The sequence below is a fragment of the Rhamphochromis longiceps genome, linkage group LG18 (assembly GCF_057381845.1).
Source record: "Rhamphochromis longiceps isolate RC_006_pf linkage group LG18, R_longiceps_female_GT1.1, whole genome shotgun sequence".
NCBI lineage: Eukaryota > Metazoa > Chordata > Actinopteri > Cichliformes > Cichlidae > Rhamphochromis > Rhamphochromis longiceps.
The window spans coordinates 11434498-11453188 of record NC_140574.1 but is presented as its reverse complement, the minus strand read 5'-3'; the positions used below and the strand labels follow the sequence as shown (position 1 = coordinate 11453188).

The following is an 18691-nucleotide window of genomic DNA, read 5'->3' as shown; positions in this document are numbered from 1 at the left end:
AATTATAATTAACAGTGTGTTGTGAATTGGAGCTTCCATTCATTAGCATGCTGGACTCCTCTTTTTGTTTCCTGTTGGAAGGCATGTGCACCTCAGGAAAAGATGAAATGGATTGGGCTTTGGAGATAGCGACTTTAGTTTGAGACCCGTTCTGTTCTGAGCCACAACTGTGCAGTAATGCTTTAAAACTCGCACATTCAGTGCTTGTTAATTATTAAATACAGAGAAAATAGCGTGTTTTGATAGAGACGCTTAGTTTTAAGGATTATATATGTTTAATGAGTCTCAAGACAATCCATTAAAAAAATTCATCAGTAGAGTTCAGTACATGGCACAAATACACCTCAAAACTAATTGAGGAATCCTTTGATCACAGCAAAGCCTCTTCATGTCTAAACTTTAGAGGTTTTCAGGTACACGCTTCTATTCCCGCTTTCTCACTTCTCTGTAATCTCACAGGACGTAAAGGCCAGTGCACTGCCTGTTCTGCCTTCATGTGTGCGTCCAGTGCTTCGATAAATAAGAAATGCAAAAGAAAAGAGGTGGTGTAGGTTAGCAAACAGGGGAGATTATGATGCCGGTCCAAGACAAGATACTGGCAGGCTTTTGAAGGTGTTTTCCACCCCCAGCTCAAGTGACACACGATGCCTTTGAAATTTTAAGGTGACTTTAAAGTAGCTTCCATTCAGAGGAGTTGAGTTAGGCGGTCTTTTGGGATCTCCTGTCTGGACAGTAATGATAAATGTACTCATATGAGTCTCCCAGACTGAAAAAATAACAACCTCTCTAATCTCTTTTGGGTTAGAAGGGTGAGACGGCTAAGATGCGATTTAAAGTTAAGGTTCGTCGAAAGCTGCAAATATGTCCAAGCACCTGGAGAAACTGGAAGAATGGCCTGAAGTCATAAACTTCTGAACTTGGCTGATCCAGTCAGTCTGAGAGATTCTGTTAATCAAGGAGTTAAATTTCACACTATAGTTACTTATTTTTGCGCTACTGCTCATGTTGCAGGAGTAGCCATCTTTTCTAGAGTAGTGGGTGGCTCATTTTGAAATTGAACACTTTATGAAATCAGTTTTAAAGCCCCTGTGAAATAAGGATTTGACAAGGGAGAACACTGATCCACAGCACTACAGAGCAAAGCAGCACGGGGCTTGATTTGATAACGCAATCTTGCATGCTGATTGAGTTTAGGAGGTAATAGAGCTCCCGACATTTGAGTTTCTAACAGCAGATGTTTTGCTGTAATACAGGAAGGGGGAGCGCTCTGGAAGATCACACGATAGGTTAAAAAGGAAGACATAACAGACAACAAATGTCCATTTCACTTCAGCATCCTGCAGTCATGCTGACGTCAAATCATATTTCAGATGGATCTGGGCAGACGTTGTCACTGCTGAGGGAGGCAGTCGATTTTTCATTTGTGTAATTGCTAATCGGTATAACATTTCCAACTTGGAATTTGCTTCTAATCTCTGGGGATGACACGCATAGCCGGGAACAATTTTTACCAGAGGGGACACTGTTTCTTTAAGAGGATTAGCGAACTGTCTATCAGTCATGTCGCGTTAAACTGTTTGCAATAGCCCCTCGTCAGGGCCAGAATACGCCTCCTCACACCGTAACATCAAAATAGATGTGTACATGTTGATGCAGACATAAGTGATTTGAGATGCTTTCCTTATCATTCATGCCACTAAATCAGTCCTCTCTTTCTGCCATAACCTTTGCCTTGAGCAAGCTTAAATGCATATGCATAAACAGAAAAATGTATAATATATACAAATTTCAGTTCCATATTAAAGTAGGCCGGGTTCCCATATAGTTTTTACCCTGTAGCATCAGATTTTCTTTACTTCACCACGGCCTGAAATCAGTTAAAGGATTTTCTACAGTACTAAAATAAGCACTAACTTTGATCACAGCAGAGCAAACGCTAATAGCTGTGCCTAAACATGACACAACTCAGCGCTTTTTACGATTTAATGGCAAATGTAATCTATGGCACTTTCTAATTTGTTTGCTTTATAGCTTTATGGACACCAGGGAAATATAAAAAGTAAGAAGACAGGGGTACAGAGGAAGGATGCTGGGTCAGGAGAAGTGTGTTACTTACAACCACTCTTAAATCAGACGTATACTGTAGAGCCAGCCGATTAGCATTAGAGTGAGAGAGACAGTGATTGAAATGCTCCCCATACCCCGTTCCCTCAACTACTCAAACTGCCCAGAGTTCTCCCTTTATCAGCCCACATGAAAAATAAATCAGAGTTTCAGGTCACAATCCAGTCGATTTCGCCATAATTGGTTGGCGTCACATGGCGACAGAGCTGAAATCTATCGGACAGCAAGGCTGGAGGAGGCCTAATTGGTGTCAGTTCAGGTTGCAGTGCTACACCAAGAATACAGGTCTGCCCTGCCGGCCATTCTGACAGACCACTTTTAACGGCTTATACCATTCATCTGGTACAGCTTTTCACTTCATCCTTCCTTCTCTCTGTCTTTCCATCTTCTGTCGGAGAGTAAATTTCAATGGCTTTGGCATTAAGCATCATTACGCTTGTGTTGAATACATTTGAGATGTCAGTCAATCCATCTGTGGCATTCTAAACTTTGAGGCAAAGATCAGCTGATTAGGTTGTGGTATCCAAAGGTCATGCCACTGTGAAATTACAGCATTTTTATGCTTTCCATGACTGGGGTTGTTGGTCTGTACACAGGCCACGCCAATTCTTAACTTTTTAAAGTATGTGGACTCAAAGAATTGGTTAGATTTTCATAGTAAATGTTTAAAGTTTGTTTATGACTTTGCAAAACAATTGTTATTCTCAAGAATTCAAGAATTTTTACTTACTATAAAATTTCACACAAATGTCCTGAAACTTGAACTAAACTACTGTGCAAAAGTCTTGAACTGCACCTAATTTCTTTATATTTTGCTTCCACAGAGCAGGACTTCCTTGTAGTTTTTTTCCTAATTCCTTTTTTTTTTTTTTTAATGGTTTTGTCCAATCCCTCTCCGTGATTTCTAAAGGTCTTTTAAAGTTTTTCATTGAACATTGGCTGGTGTTTCACTCATTTTTAGTCCAGCCCTCATACCTGATCATTTTTGGATAAATACTTTTCGGGGGGGTTAAAACCATCTAGCAAGTACTAAAAAGGATCCTAACTCAACGAATGAATGACAGTTGTCTACATGTAACAGACAACTTGGAAAAGAAACCATATAAAATGTTATATTTAGGTACTTTATCACAGAGAGCCTGATGGGGGAAAACATGTAGCTTGTTGCAATTGATTTAATGGAATCTACAAAAACTGCAAATCATAACTTACATTGACAGACTTAAAATGTCATTTTTTGCACTAATAAGGTGATTGCCAAAGAGCTATCAGCTGGCAATTTTTTAAAATCCCAGCATGGTGTGCACTGTGTCCTTAAAAAGTTTGAGGAAACTGGAAAGTAGAAGACAAAACAAGTGACAGCCCTAAAACTTAATTTCCAGGAAAAAAAAAATTCAAATCCTTAAAAGACCTGACACAGGACCCGAGACATGGTTCTGACCTTCAGTTGATTCGTCTACTGTTCACCGTTCGTCAGAAAGGGCCTCAGTAGCAGGGTGGCTGTCAAGAAGCCATTCTCATGGAACGGAAATGGGGACAAAATGTTTGAGGTATACCAGATTGCACAATAACTGGACTGACAATAAGTGGCAACATGTCTTACGGAGTAATGAATCCAAAATTGGCATTTTTGGGTTAAATTATTATCAATATGCATGGGGGAGGTCAGGGGAATGAGGTACAACACAGAGTGTCTACAGTCATCTGTAAAACATGGCAGAGATGCATTTCAGCCAATGGTTTGGGGGATCTTGTCAAAACTGATGGAATTATGAAAGCAGAAAAATACCATCAAATTTTCATCTACCGTGCAATACCATCTGGAAATCTACTGATTAGCAAAGCCTTGATATTTCAGCTGGCAATGATCCCAAACACAATTTCAATGCAATAAAAGCATACCTTGATAGAAAAACACAGAGCATGGATCTCAACAGTATTGAAGCAGTGTGGGATCATCTTGACAGAGAACGCAACAAAAGGCAGCCAACATCCAAAGAAACATTTCAACTGTCCTTCAAGAAGCCTGAAGGACTACTTGAAGAAATGACAGGAAAGCTTGCCTTTGAAAATCCAGGCCGTGTAGAAGAATAAAGATGGTCATACCAAAAATTGACTTTCAAGTTTGTTAGGATTAGACAAACTTTTGTCCTTTGCCTATACTGTAATTCCATTTATGCTTGCACCTGTACCAATAAGTCATTGCACCCATTTCTCATTTGTCTGGAAAAAAGTGGAAAAAAGAAGGCTGGCCCTAAATTTTGCACAGTACTGTAAGTTAATATGATAAAATTGCAGTACTGCAACATTGACTACTTGTAGCTTTCATACTCTTTCCTGTCACTTTGGGATTTTAGTTGATCAAGTACAAAGAGAAGCGGACGTATCCTTTAATATGTCAATTAAGCATTCAAAATGAGCATATATTAATATTATAACCCCTTTTTTTTTCTTTCTTTTTTTTTAAGTACTTGGAGTACTTGGGCATTTTGCTTTAAGTGATTATACTTTAGTAAATGATTTGAAGGCCCCTTCTATCATCAATGTGAATGCAAGTTTCTTGCAATTTCCCCCAATTGGTATATCAAGAGAGACATGAGCTACAAAGGATTTTTGTTCTTGCTACCAGAGCCATAGTTGTTCATCTGTTGTAGTTTTTTCGGTGCTCATTCATGTCATGCCAAATCAAGGAAATGACTAAATCACTCTGGTCTGTCAAAATGATTCATGATGTAAATTGTGAACTCAGCATGAGGTCACAAGGTGTCAGCTGCTCAAGGGCATATTTACATGCTTGCACTAATTACAGAAAAAAGGTCTTTAGAACAACGTGTATTTTTGCCACCATTAAACTCATGAGTCAGTTTTGCATTTAAGCCGTTGCAGTGAAAATGGTATAGTAAGTGTTCTACTTTAAATATTTTATAGCAGGAGAGCAGTTTAGCACTGACACTCTTTTAAGTAAAACCAGTAAAGGAGGTTTTATTGTCTCCATCAGTTACAGAGAAGAACAAAACTGTTTTATTAAATTGCAAATGTATTGTGCGCTAGATTTCGGTTTCTTGGTGCTGTAAATATTCTGTGGAGAAGAAGCACTGAATTAGATTTCCACATTACAAGAGTTTTTACCCTTGGAACCTCATAGCCTTTGGCACTTGGTATTTTGCCTGAGGAAAGGAAACCAGTTCTATTCATACTGTGCCTGTCATTAAGTCGTAGCACAGCTGCATCATCATATCATAAGGAGCCACCCAGGGAGAGCCAGCGCTAGTTTTTTGTTTCACTGTCTGCAGATTGATTTGGAATATAAAGTACTAATATGAGCGAGCTGAGAATCAGTGTACATGCTACAGCAAATATTTACTGTGAGTATAATGTGTTTTATTTCTCCAAAGGAAATATGCAGACGTGCAGTCCTTCATGGGTTATGTCTTTAAAAACAGATAGTTATCCATCTTACTTGATGAGTAATGTGACTGACAGCAGAGATAATTAGAGATTAAATTAATTATATTTAAAACTTCATCGTCCTATTATAGTTCAAATCAAATCGACAGTGTTCTGGCTGAGGCTTCCATGAAGTCTAATCATTTATTTCTCTGCTGTTCTGCAACTACTTAAGTGGCTCCCGTGTACTGTCTCCACCTGCCCTTTGACCTCTGCTCTCAATAGGGGACAGTAATTAAAGCCTGATTTCTCCTGCAGACTCTCAGCAGGATTAAATATTTCATCACCTCCCAACCCAGTGCTAAATAGGAGAGCTCCAAGGAATTGGGACACACCCACTAAGAGCAGAGGGGGATTTTCTAATGACACAGCAAGCATCTTATGATAAACTATAGGGTTAAAGAGCACATGCTGTACACACAAAGGGGATACTTAATCATCCAGTACCAACCGCGGGGAACAATTGATCATCTCCAGGGCTGTTTGTACTGCAACTGCACAGCTTAAGAGTACAACCACAACAGTGCAGCTATTTTTCTTTAAAAGATATTTCTTTCCACTTGTTGTAATAATCTAGGCTAAGGAACATGTTCAGGGTCACCAAAGCTTTACACCTCAGTAGGCACTAATATTTCTTATGGCACAATGCAACTGAATAGATAAATTGAATTCACTGTTAGATGGTTATGAAGGCTTCAGGATGATTGTATTTTTCATATAGCCTTTTTAGTTAGAAACGCTTTTTTAAAAAAGGCAGATTAGTAATTTATCATTTTCTTATCTCAAATTCTAATCAATTAATATTTCATCTAGTATTGTAAGTTTATGCTTGGTTAGAAAGCTGTATCCAAAGACTGCAGTGCCTTGCATAACACTAACTGCTAATTAGATAGTAACACATACATTAAAACATAGCCCTATTATTTCAGATGCATTAAAAGGGTTCTGAAACGCACTGACACTATACAAATGCTAATGAAGTCCTGTTCAGCGACTCAAATAAAGCTGCATATCAAGTTCACTCTATCTACAGTGTTGCTACTTTCTCATGGTAACCTTGGATAACTGATCAGTGGTTTTACACAGTGGGATTCCTAGACTTCCAGTATAGAGGGGGCAATGAATGCCTTTCAAGCACTGCAAATGTTGACTTCAAAATAGTCTAATTAAATTCTAAATGAAGTCAGATGGCAGACAAAGCAGGTAAAATGAAGAAGGCAAGGAAGATTTGTGCTACCAGATATAAACACATCATATGGATATAGTTTACATGTCTTCAGGTATAAAATGGGCTCTTAGTTCTTGCACCAACATACTGTGCGTATACTCTGTCCTCGTTTACAGTGGTTTCTAGATTCTGTGTGAATTGTTAAGTGTTTACGTCCATTGTTTTCTGCATTGCAGTCTTCAGTCATAGCTTTCATCACCAGCCTTCAGTGGAATAACACATGTGTTAAATTGCCTGTATGATGGTCCTTGCAGGAGAGCATGTACAGTAAGGAAAAAACCCCACAAACTCTAGAAAACAGTGTGGGACTCGTGGTCCTGTTTAAACAATAGGCAAACGATTTATTTATGTATTTATAAACACGATGCAGTTGCGAATAAAAGCTCTTAAACCAGCTCCGCAAAACTAGAGCTCCACCATATTTCATTCATTTCTGAAATCCTTCATTCATAGAGCACACAAACTTTGCTCCATCGTCTGTGATAATGCGTTGTTGGTTCTTTAGCTCTTTTGCAAATGGATCACTAGTTCCCAATCATGGCTGGTTATTCTGCGTGGCAGCTGTAAACAGACTCTTTGTCACTCAGCGACTCAATGGATTTAACAGGAGGTCCACTTCAGATGCGCGATGCATACTAACATGAACGTCTATAAGACAGTCAGTCTCCCCCTCAGGCTAAGTGGCCGGCTCGAAGACAATGTCATCCCTGTCAGAGTCACAGAGGGCTGCAGGTTTGATCTAGCTAAACACAAGACTTGGATGGAGAGGAAATGGAAAGAGCCGTTAACCTTTTCATTTGCTGAATAATGAAAAGGCAAATAAATGTCCCGTGCCACCGCTCATTTCTGTTGGCCGGTATTTTTCAGTCTTTTATGTTGACTTCACTTTTAAGAAGGGATTTATATAAATAGAGTTCTTATTTAGTCAAGAAAAACAAGTAATTTATTGCTGTAGCCTTTACACAGCGGGCAGACAATCAATTAGTTGTAAATATGCTTTAATGCATTTGTAATTTATTAAATAACATTAATGGTATTGTTACTCAGTGTATAGCTGATTGCCCACATGTAAATGCATGTTGTGCTCACTAGTTTTACACTACATCACTAATTAATAATAATTGTAATGATAATCATAGTCATAATCATATTTATAGTAATATATCTATATATATTCATAAATGGCATATTAAGGAGGACTAATGTTATATGAACTAAGTCCTCGCTAATACTGTAACTTACTGATACCTTAATGCTTAATAGTGTGACATTATAAAGTGCTATTAATGCATTTAAGTAAAAGGGAATGTATACATATCTGACAGACATTGCAAAACCAGTGTAATATTAGTTTTAATCCAACAGAAGTTCTATTTAAATAACTTGTTATATAATTAAAGTTAGAGAGGATAAGAACTTGGTTTGCATTACATAAATCTCTTATTTCTTGTCTAAATGAGTAATGAGTAATTTCTGGAGACTCAGTTCGCTCTGAGATTTGGAGCTTTGCAGCATGCATGTTTGTGGCTTTCATAAAGAGACAATTTTTACACTTTATAAAGCAAACTGGCAAAGCAGAAAACTGTCTGTATTGCCAGTTGAATTCTACAAGAGCCTGCTTGGCCCAGTGGAGTATGTTAATTTTGTTTGTCCTGCATTTTCAGTGCGTACCAGGTGGTGGTGGAGGAGGAACGTCCACGCAGGGCACGAGGGACGGCAGAAATTTTGCGCTGCTACCCAGTTCCCATTCACTTCCAGAACGCCACGCTTCTTAATTCACAGTACTACTTCACTGCTCAGTTCCCCGCTGCTGGCATCCATTCGCCCCAGCCCTTTACTGTGGGGGACAACAAGACCTACAATGGGTACTGGAATGCCCCTCTGCTGCCACAGAAGAGCTACAGTATATATTACCAGGCGGTCAGCACAGCCAATGGGGTGGGTGGCTGTCATTTCTTATTATTTTATACAGCATTTTCTGCACTATAGCTAAACCATGGCTCTAAATTGAACTTGACTGGCAGTTAAACGTAATCAAGTCCTGTAATGACGACAATAACGTGCCTGTGTTTGTGTATTTCCATCTTACCAACAGCAACTAGATTTTTACATCGTGGTGTTACTACTTTAAGGTTGGGATGAGAATTAATCAAATATTAGTTTTCAATAGTGTATACAGTAGTTACCTAAAAATTACTGTTTTTGTTAACCTAAAATTAGTCAATCATACACTTTATGAAAAAAGTGTCACAAGAGTTTCTCAGCCATACAAACCTGAAGAAACATGAAGGTCCGTTAGCACAATTTTTGTGCTGATGTTAATATTTGGACCTTTGCAGTTACTGAGTCTATGGAGCACTGGCAACTTTTACTTACTATCCTCCTCAGCGCTCTGTAATCCCTCTGTAATTTTACACGGTCTCCCTCTTTGTAGGGTTGTTAAGTTGTTGAGGTTCTTTCTTTAACACTTTTACTTTAAAATTTAAAGCTGGTTGTAAAATATCTTGGAGGGAAAAATATAATAAATGGACTTGCTGCAAAAGGGTCTGAATTAAATTTGAAATGACCCATTCCTTGAGAAATGTATATAAAGACAGACTGCGTGGCTAGATACTTGATTTTATACCACTGTGCCAATGGGACTGAAAGCACCTGAATTCAGAGATTAAGAGGGTGTAGCTCAATATTGGCCTATATTGTGTATCTACAGTAGGATCTATGGGCTATGATGTTGCCATATTTCCACAGTAGTTCAGAACAAGCAAACCAAACACTGGCTTAGAATGGGACTTTTGCATTTCTCTCATTTTTAGCTACCACCATAGGTTTTCCCGAATGCTTTGAAGTAAAGGTGGAAGGTGAAGTGAGAGGTATTCAGATGGATTTGCAAGTTGAAGCTATGCTGCTTGAGTACTGAATACTTTTACTACCTCCTCCGACCAAAGAATGACTGAAATGAAATAAAAATTCGAACTTGTGAAATTCTTTCTCCATTTGAAGCCTTTATGCGACACAGTGCCCTGCCTTGTCTCAGTGCACGCACAATACGCTTAAAGGACGCACAAACACAACTAAACGCTAAAGACAATATAACGATCACTGCCTAGGTGATTCAAAGGAATTAAGGTACTAAGCATAGTAACTGCTCACGTTGGCAAGCACATGCATGGCAACCTTGCCATTTCACACAGCTTCTGATAGGTGCTGCAGTACTCTTGTGAGTTTACTAACGACACTTTGTGTAGTCTTAATGGTCCGCAGCAGGGTCAGGCTTGGAATGCAGAGCTCTGTGTCGTGACATGCCTCCCTCCATTCCTGTGGCCCTCTTCTCCTGCCTTTTGCTATGGAGCTCTATGCCAAATACCAGACAACTCTTTGATCAACAGCATTTAAGAGCGGCAGTTGTCCCAGTGGCAGTTAAGTGTGAGAGACAGGGAACAACAATAGGGGCTACCAATCGTACAGGTCGCAGCCTCTGTCATCAAGTGGCATTTGGCAGGGCTCTCCCTCGATGGAGCCGCAGCAGACAGCTCAATGGCAACTTCAAGAGCCTTGCCGATTGTGGTCCTGAATGAGAATCACCATAAACAGTCTCCTTGAGAAACACCAGCGTGTCTTTAAGGAGGCAATACAAATAGCATGTGAGCCTGGGCTGAATCCAGTTAGAAAGTTTTGCTCTTGAGAGTAAAGCACTGGCAGTCTGAAACCTTCCAGGGTGAATCAGTGAGTCGGATGTATTGTCTGACGGCGCTCTTCTTTGAACAAACAAAATGAAAGCGTCTGTGTTGATACAGCATAGAGCTCTGTCTCCGTAATGGAGACATCTCTGACATCATTTTTACATTCAATGTTTTGATTCACAGTGGGCAAATGCACTCTCTTTTATTAAGCCTTCACTGTCAATAGATGGTCCTAGAAGCCTTTATTAATGTCTGATGATTTTGGTATGATTTGTTTGGGCCTTTTAAACAAAATTAGAGAAGGTGTGCGCCATCCATACCTAGAATTTTTTTCAGCCTTCTGTTCAAATAAAAATCAAATGTGACTTGCAATGTTGCCTTTAATGAAATAACCATCTGACGGCTTAAAAGCCACAGTAATGGGAATGCACATGCACACAGGATCACATCTTTCTTTCTTCTCCTTATTATGCCTCTCATGGCCTCCCTCCCATGTGGGTTCATTGCTCATTGGACAGTTTGGCCGGGACAACACAGGGACACAGCACTCATGTCTTTTGTGCTGTATTACTCATTGCCTCCCTGTTCGTCTCATGTCCCTTTTCTTGTAAACCAGAATATTGTTGACAACAAATTTCACTGCCAACAGCGAGAGCAGTGTTTTCAATTTCTTTTTCTTTTTTTTTAATGTTGTTGAAGGCTGTTGTCAGAGCTGGAACTTCATCACATATTCAGAAAGTCTCCCTGACGTGTCATTTTTGGAGCTCTGCATGCTGGGTTGGTGTCGCTTGTCACAGGGCTCTGGTTTCTCCACAGTGGCTGACCACCTTGAGCCGCAAGCTGCCGACAGATCGCTGTTGGCTGACAAATCAGCAGCTCAGCACCACTAATCTGTGCTGTGGGCCCTCTCGCTTAACTGCGTTTTGTGTCACAGTCATTGAGCTCAACAGATGATAGGGGACAGCATGGAACTGGCCTTGCTGTTTTGTTGTAACTATGGGTTCTTACATAGGTGTTGTTGCTGCTGTAAGTCTGTCTTTGTGTGTGCGTCTCATAATAACCTATTTCCCCATCTCTTTTCCTCCTTTTTATTTATCTCTTGGTACAGGAAACCAAAATCGACTGTGTGCGAGTTGCCACTAAAGGTAGGACTAGATCGGTTTGTGTGAATAGAGATGTTTACGACATGTACTTCCTAACGTCTCTTGCATTTGAATTCTGGGAACTAACAGAATTAACGTGTTTTTTTTTTTTTCTTTCTAAATGACAACAAAAGTGTGAGATGAGACAAAATTGTGTGATAAATGTAGTCAATTTATCGATTGAAGCGTGTTTTCCGTGACTTGGAGGCAGCCTGTGTGCCCACGGAGGTCTGTAGGTACTTAGCTATGCTGCCTCAACGTCCTGCTCCACACATTAGGGGTGATGAAGTCTAAGCACCATTGATCTGGGAGCAGAATTGATAAGGCCAGAGGGAGCCGTAGTCACACTCTGCTGTGGGCCGTGGGAGGTCCTGTCACACGCCCTGACAGTCTCTTATATTGTGTAGTTTGCATGCAGCCCTGCTATAGATTTCTTGGTGGAGTTCCAGATGTCTCCATCTACATGGCTCAATAGGCAAAAGCCAAAGAGTTCATGGGCTGTGGAATTTTATCACCTGTAGAAATATGCTTTAGTGCCCTACATTAGACTCATAAAGATATTACAGATATTAACCTTTGTGAAATTATTGCTTCTGCAGACTTGGTGGAACAAACTAAAAAAAAATCCCTGCTGTTACTGCTATTTAGTGTCTTTCTTGGAGGTGTTGCATGATGATGGGACTTGTGTTCAGTGTGGCCTGTTTCTCTTTCTTTGTCTCTTTTTACTGCATGCCCTCCTGGATCCACTGACTATACACAGCCGCCATACTCGTGACTCAGCTCACAACCCCGTACATCCGCATCGTCCCAGCGCCCGGTGACAACCAACTAACAGGTCCGTTATTCTCTCCACAGCTTGGTAGTAGCGCTCTGGATTTGAATTCATGGGTGGGGGCACTCATGATTCCCTCAACAGGAGGGGGGGGGGCAACAAGTGGAATGTTGCATGTGTGCATTTTTTTGTTTATCGTCTTACAATTTGCATAAAGTCATTATGATTAAATCAAAGACTTGACGACGTTGCCTTCTACCTTCATCTCCTCAGAATTACTGGACATTAAAGGCCCGTTTGAGGTGCGATTGTCATTTGATGTGTCAATGTTGGGAGATTTTTGACAGGAGTTAATCCCCTTTCATGAATATTTCTCATTATTTCTGGGAGATTAAGGGAGAGTCGGTGCTGGTTGTTGCAGCTGTGACAACTGCAAACACACAAAAGGAAGCTCAAGTGAAACTATTTAAATTCTGCTCAGTTTTTTACTTGTTGGTGCACAAATCGCCCAAGTTCACTGACAGCACAGAGTTGCGGTAGGGTGACGCACAGCCCCCGCGGCTCTATCGAGGATTTGTCACTGACGGCGAGATTAGCCTCTAACGGTATATTGGTACAAAATCAGCTCCATCAATCCAGACATGATGATGTCACCCGTCTTGAAATCCTCCACAGCCCGGGCCTTAAAATTGTATATTTTTAAATAAAGGCACTTGGTGGCTGTTGATAACGACACACCAGAGGAAGAACAATATGTCACAGCCGGCCCGGGATGGATATTTAACTTTTTGATAGGAAGAGAAAATGGCAATTCTGGAGAGAGAAGGAAGCTCACTCTAAGATATTTGACATAACAATTTGTCATTCTAAATTTACCTCTGGTGACAAGGAATAATGGTGTTGTTGAGGTGGACAGTTGTGATTCTGGCAGCATTGCCTTCTGAGTGCTTCTTATCACTTCTCAAGGAACAGATGCTGTTAAAAACAAGCTGTTTTCTCCCACATCTTCCTCTCTCTTTGTGCCTCTTGTTGTTGGCTATCTCCTTTCAGGCTAATATTTAATGTTTTTGTTATTTCAGTCATTTTTATCTTCTTGGGCATTATCTTTCCCGCCCTGCGTCTTACATTTTTCTACAGCCCAGCAACCATTTGCCTCAAATGTGATTAACCAAGGGTAAAGATGGTATGCACTTATCTCTCTCAGTGCAGCTTGATCCACAGAGCGCTGATGTCCACTAAGGGCAGAGCTAGAGGTGGTCTTTAGGACAATAGGGAGTCACTTGCTGTTAGGATTAGCATTAGTCTTTGTTTGTACTAATATTTATGGTCCTTGGAATATTGGTGCACTGATTCCACACTGTCAAATCAGTGAGAAGATATACTGAATATATAGATTAGTACTTGGGTATTGGCTTAATGTGGCACAACATAAAATGGTCACGAGATGTGCTCGAATCTGTGCTCCATTTGTTTGACTCTTATCCATCACTGTGTTTTTCAGGAGCAGCCACTCATAAGCCTGATGCAGTGGAGCCCGAGAAGCAAACTGACCACACCGTAAAGATCGCAGGGGTCATCGCCGGTATCCTCCTCTTTGTCATCATCTTCTTAGGAGTGGTGCTGCTCATGAAGAAAAGGTAAGCTTTTTTTTTCGTCCCCCTCCCCCCTTTTAGTTTTTGAATGACTATTTCAGATTTGTGGAAGTGGCTGAACTTACTTGCAGAGCACCAACAAATAAGTAGTTTCAGTTTCATCAGTTTGTATATTTTTCCCTCAAACAGTAGCATTGTCAGTGTCGTAGTAAATAATTAATTTGATTATGTTGATACGCCCCATTAAGGCTGTTTACAGCCATGAGATACAGTGTGCCATGAAAAATTAATCCGTTTCCACGGCACCCTCAAACAAATGTGCAGCGCCTCAGTGACACTGGGATGGGAAAGAAATATGTTTTTGAGTGCCGTGGTACGGAGAGAGGCGTGAAGGAGATAAGAAAGAAAATGTGATGAAAGGCTCAAAATCAAAGAGGATGGCCGTATAACTGAAGGCTAAGTTTACATTAGCCCCAGACCCAATACTGGAGAGAGGTCTTCTGTACATATCCCAGCAATCAGGGGAGCTAAAGCTCAGCAAATATCAACCCCCTTTTGTCCACGGCGAGGCTTAAAATAATACAGTGCCAGTTTCTGCAGAGATTTCTTCATTCCCAAGTAAAACTTATTGTGCGTTGCATATTCAAGTCTAAAGGTCAGCACATTAGATCAAGTAGATGTAGCTGAGTGGGAAGACATAGTTATGCACTGATATAATCACTGTGTTTCATGTTTATTTTTGACGGTAATATAAGATTCTTCATACAGCAGGGCCTTTCTGCGTAGCACAGCAATCAGTGGGTGGGTGTGAAAATCGGCACACAGTAATGGAATTGTTTTCAATGAGCCTTAATCAAACCGGAGATGGAGATGACTTCATTGGTTGAATTTTGTGTAATTTACCGTTATCAACAGGGAATCAGAGTTGTGTTTAGACATTCAAACGTCTCATTAAGTTTCAACCTTGGAGGTCAGATATGGTAATTTTTTTTATAGGTGTATCAAATTATGTGTTCATAAAAGGGGGTTTTGGTACTGTACTGAGACCCCTTACCAAAGCATGACATGACTCCAAGCGATCACCTTTGCCCTCACGATCACTAGTTTACCTCCACGTATGCCACCATATCTGATTTTGTTCATTTCTTCTCTTTTTTCAAACATTAATATATTTTTACTTTTTCTTTCCTTTTCATTCCATCCCCTCCCCTCCTCCACTGCTTAAATCCTACCACCACCCCACTCGGCAGAAGAACCTATCACTCCTACACTTACTACCTGTAAGTAACCACTTTGTGTAATGTTAGTGCCATGCTTCTCACCCACACACTGTTTCCCATGCATGCAAAGAGCCATGTCATCCTCCTCCTGCCCAGAGCTATTACAGAGGCCCAACTGTAATCTCTGCTGGAGGAACGGAGGACGCCACTCCAATGCATCTCCACACGATGAACAGATCACAATGTATGTCACATTGGCTCAACTTCTGATGAAAAGAAGAAAGACACGCCTACACCCCCACAAAATAAACCTGCCACAGAGATGTTATTGCAGACGTAGTTTCTGCCAGATTTATAAGGAGTTTGTTTATCAAATGATGATGAACTTAACTGCCTTAATGATTGTACTGCTGCCGAACTCATCTTGTGAAAGAGAAGAAAAAAAAAAAAATCAATCCAGCACCACTGCTTTTTTTTTTTTTTTTTTTTTTTTTTTTTTTGAGTGTGAATTTTTCATTTGCCTCAAATGATTTCGTCTCTGTTGACTTGTCAAAGCTAGATTTCTTTTTCTTTTCTTTTTTTTGAAGTGCTTATCGCAGTGCATCTACACTTCAGTTGTGCCCAGAACTTCAATGAGCTAGTCCAAATATTTCACTTTTTCTAAACTTTTATATACTCTTCAGATGCAATTGATAACTCTGAGCCTGATTAACCACACTTGTAGTTTAATTACCCACAAATTTTGAACATCGCTAACATGTTGACTTTATCGATTTGGCTCCATGTGCATGTGATAATTTGTAGTATTCTTTACCCCCCACACCATCCTGTCACACTTTCATCAAATCATCTCAAATTTCTCATGCTTTTTCTCCCCCCCTTTTTTTTTTTTTTTTTCTCTTTTTTATCCAGCATGGTTTTTGGACCTTTTTTTATTTTGCGCAACCATCCCATTGATTCTATGGTGATGGTGGAGTTGTGTCTTTAGCTAACAAGATGCTTGCATCACTACAAAAAAAGCTGATGTGATCATAGAATATCTCTCTATTCTATTTCAATGTCTCCGACATCACAAAACAATAACTGAAGCGCGCCTTTATGCGCTCTTAATGTAACAGATGATTCCACATCACACTGCTGAATGGTAAAGAAGCTTATTCTGCAGCTCTGCTTTCCCTGCTGTAGCTCATAGGCTCCCTCTGTAGTCTTTGTGATGGATGCCGACTAATCTGTCTTGAGATGACTGTGATCAGAGAAGAGAATGGAGGCTGCCTCGCATCAAAGAAAATCTCAGAATACACCTGGAGATAATACAACCCTGAATACTCCGAGTGTCACTCATTTTAGATCACAGCTGTCTAGAATGGAAAGCCCCAATGACTTAGAAGAGTAGTGCCTTCAAAGCTGAGCGCACACATCGGCCAAAGCTAAGCAAGAAAATATTGGTTGCTGTGAAATCATCAAAATAGCAGTTTTGTATTCTTGGTATTTTATTGTTACTTACACGTGTTCTTCTCTTGGTTTGATGCACATTTTTAAAAGGAGAATTTTATCAAAACAGCCGATTCCTTGCCAAAAAAAATGTCAATGCAGTTCTTCAAGAAGCGTACAACAGAAGCACGTACAATGATTCATTGAAATGCTTCAATTAATCATTTTACATCAGAAATTTAGGATTTATTAGCAAATTGTGGTGATAGTGGTGTCATAGTGATGCACTTTATTGTGTTTGCTCTGATTGGCAGGTTCCAGGTCACTTAAATTAACACATTCCACCAGTTTACTGGATGTGTTCAGAAGACAGCCCATGTTAAAAGCTTTTGGAAAATCCCTTCAAATAGGCATTTTTTTCCCTTAGTGTTGATTTCTGTGGCAGTGAGGTGATAGTGGAATGCCAAATGTTGTGACTCCCCTCTAAAAGTGTCAAGATAACAACATGATATGAGGCTAGTAAAGAAGGATTAATGGTCCCCTTGAGAAAATGTGCTGTATATGCTGCAATATAGGCATACATAACACTAGAGGAAAAAGTTTTTTAATATAGATACAGAGAGAAAGAAAGACAGGTATACTTTTTTTTTTTTTTTCCCCCCCCCCATATTTTAACTCTTTCGCAGGTTCATTGTAACAAGTACATCGCCTCTGCACAACTGCTACAATGAAACATCTACAACGCTGCGAAGGCCTCAGAACATTTTCTTACAGAATGCATATTTATTCTTCAGTTGCTAAAGAATATAATACACATTCAGAAAGTAATATTCACATGACAAAATTAATGATTTGACTAACTTTTTAGTTTTTTGTTAACATATGTTATCGAAAGGTATAATAGGTCATCAGTTAAATGCATAAGGATTTTAAACACTAGGCCTTCTTTACTATGTGATGTGTGTGATGCAGCTGTGGGCAATGAGTAGCTGGTATTTAAAATGGAAAATATTTGAATCGATAGTACGGCTCCCAGTCTGCCCCCCTCCTGTGTATACCTTTCGTGTCATATTTCAGCGAAGCTAGAATGGAACAAAGCATTTCCCATGAGGGAAGTGCATATTCATGTCAGCTAATTGGGAAGAACTCTTAATTATTTATTTTTTTCCTGGAGTTATGTGAAAGCTGAAAGGTTGCATCTCACTGCTGAGGTGTTGTGTAGGGAGGCTTTATACGCCTCAAGCAGTCTAAGCCCAGCTAACAAACAAATATAACTCATATGCTCAATATTTCCAAGGTTTCTATTGTCAACTTAATAAAAGACTGCATTTTTAGACAACCTCCACTTGAGCAGTCTCTGAAATTCTGAAGTCTGCTATGAGCTTGCAACACCTCTACAATTGATGAAAACCATTAATGCTCTCATGCATTCATCAAAGTCTTTTAAAGGCATGAGAGCGTACTGCACTCGCCAAAATATGCACTTTAGGTATATTGCCAGAGGTGGCTGGGAGGGCTAACACGCAGCACATCAATCACAGTGCTCATTAGCAATGCGGTTACATGTGTGATCAAATATATGACCGTTCTTTAAACAAGTGGTCATACCGGCCGCTGTGGCTGCTGCTGGTGGGGACAGTTGAGATCAATTGGCGTGGTGCAATGAGGGTGGTTGGGTGTTGTTACACTGAGCATGTAACATGTGAAACTTAACGTGTCTCTTTACACTTCTTCATCGAAGAAAAAAGCAAATGACTGTTTTTAAACAATTAAAAAAGAAAGATATAAGTTTTATCTTTGTTACTATACAAATATATTACAATATATCAGTTTAATGTGCCAAACCAATGATAATCTTTAACTAAATATAACATCAAATACTGTGTTGGCGCTTAAATTTCAAAATCCACCTCACAAGCTGCACAGCCTGCCCTTTAGTTTTGTTTGCATAAAGCATTTATATTATTTTTTTTAATGTTGCTGCAATTATTTTATGACAGATTTTATAGTTTAAAATTTGATTAAATATTGTATCCAACTGTAATTCCCCTCAGT

At 39.8% G+C, this 18691-nt stretch overlaps 1 protein-coding gene across 7 annotated transcripts in view; it reads left to right on the top strand.

The window, feature by feature from the left end:
* LOC146647793 (receptor-type tyrosine-protein phosphatase mu) overlaps positions 1-18691 on the top strand; it is a 162636-nt gene that overhangs the window by 93796 nt on the left and 50149 nt on the right. For 4 of the 7 annotated variants that reach the window (XM_085388652.1, XM_085388653.1, XM_085388657.1 and 1 more), the window contains 5 exons: positions 8464-8737; positions 11588-11624; positions 12382-12456; positions 13895-14030; positions 15236-15265. In XM_085388652.1, coding sequence (XP_085244778.1) covers positions 8464-8737; positions 11588-11624; positions 12382-12456; positions 13895-14030; positions 15236-15265 — 552 coding nt within the window. The remainder of the gene's footprint in view (positions 1-8463; positions 8738-11587; positions 11625-12381; positions 12457-13894; positions 14031-15235; positions 15266-18691) is intronic. The other 3 variants (XM_085388655.1, XM_085388654.1, XM_085388656.1) reach the window with 3 other exon arrangements.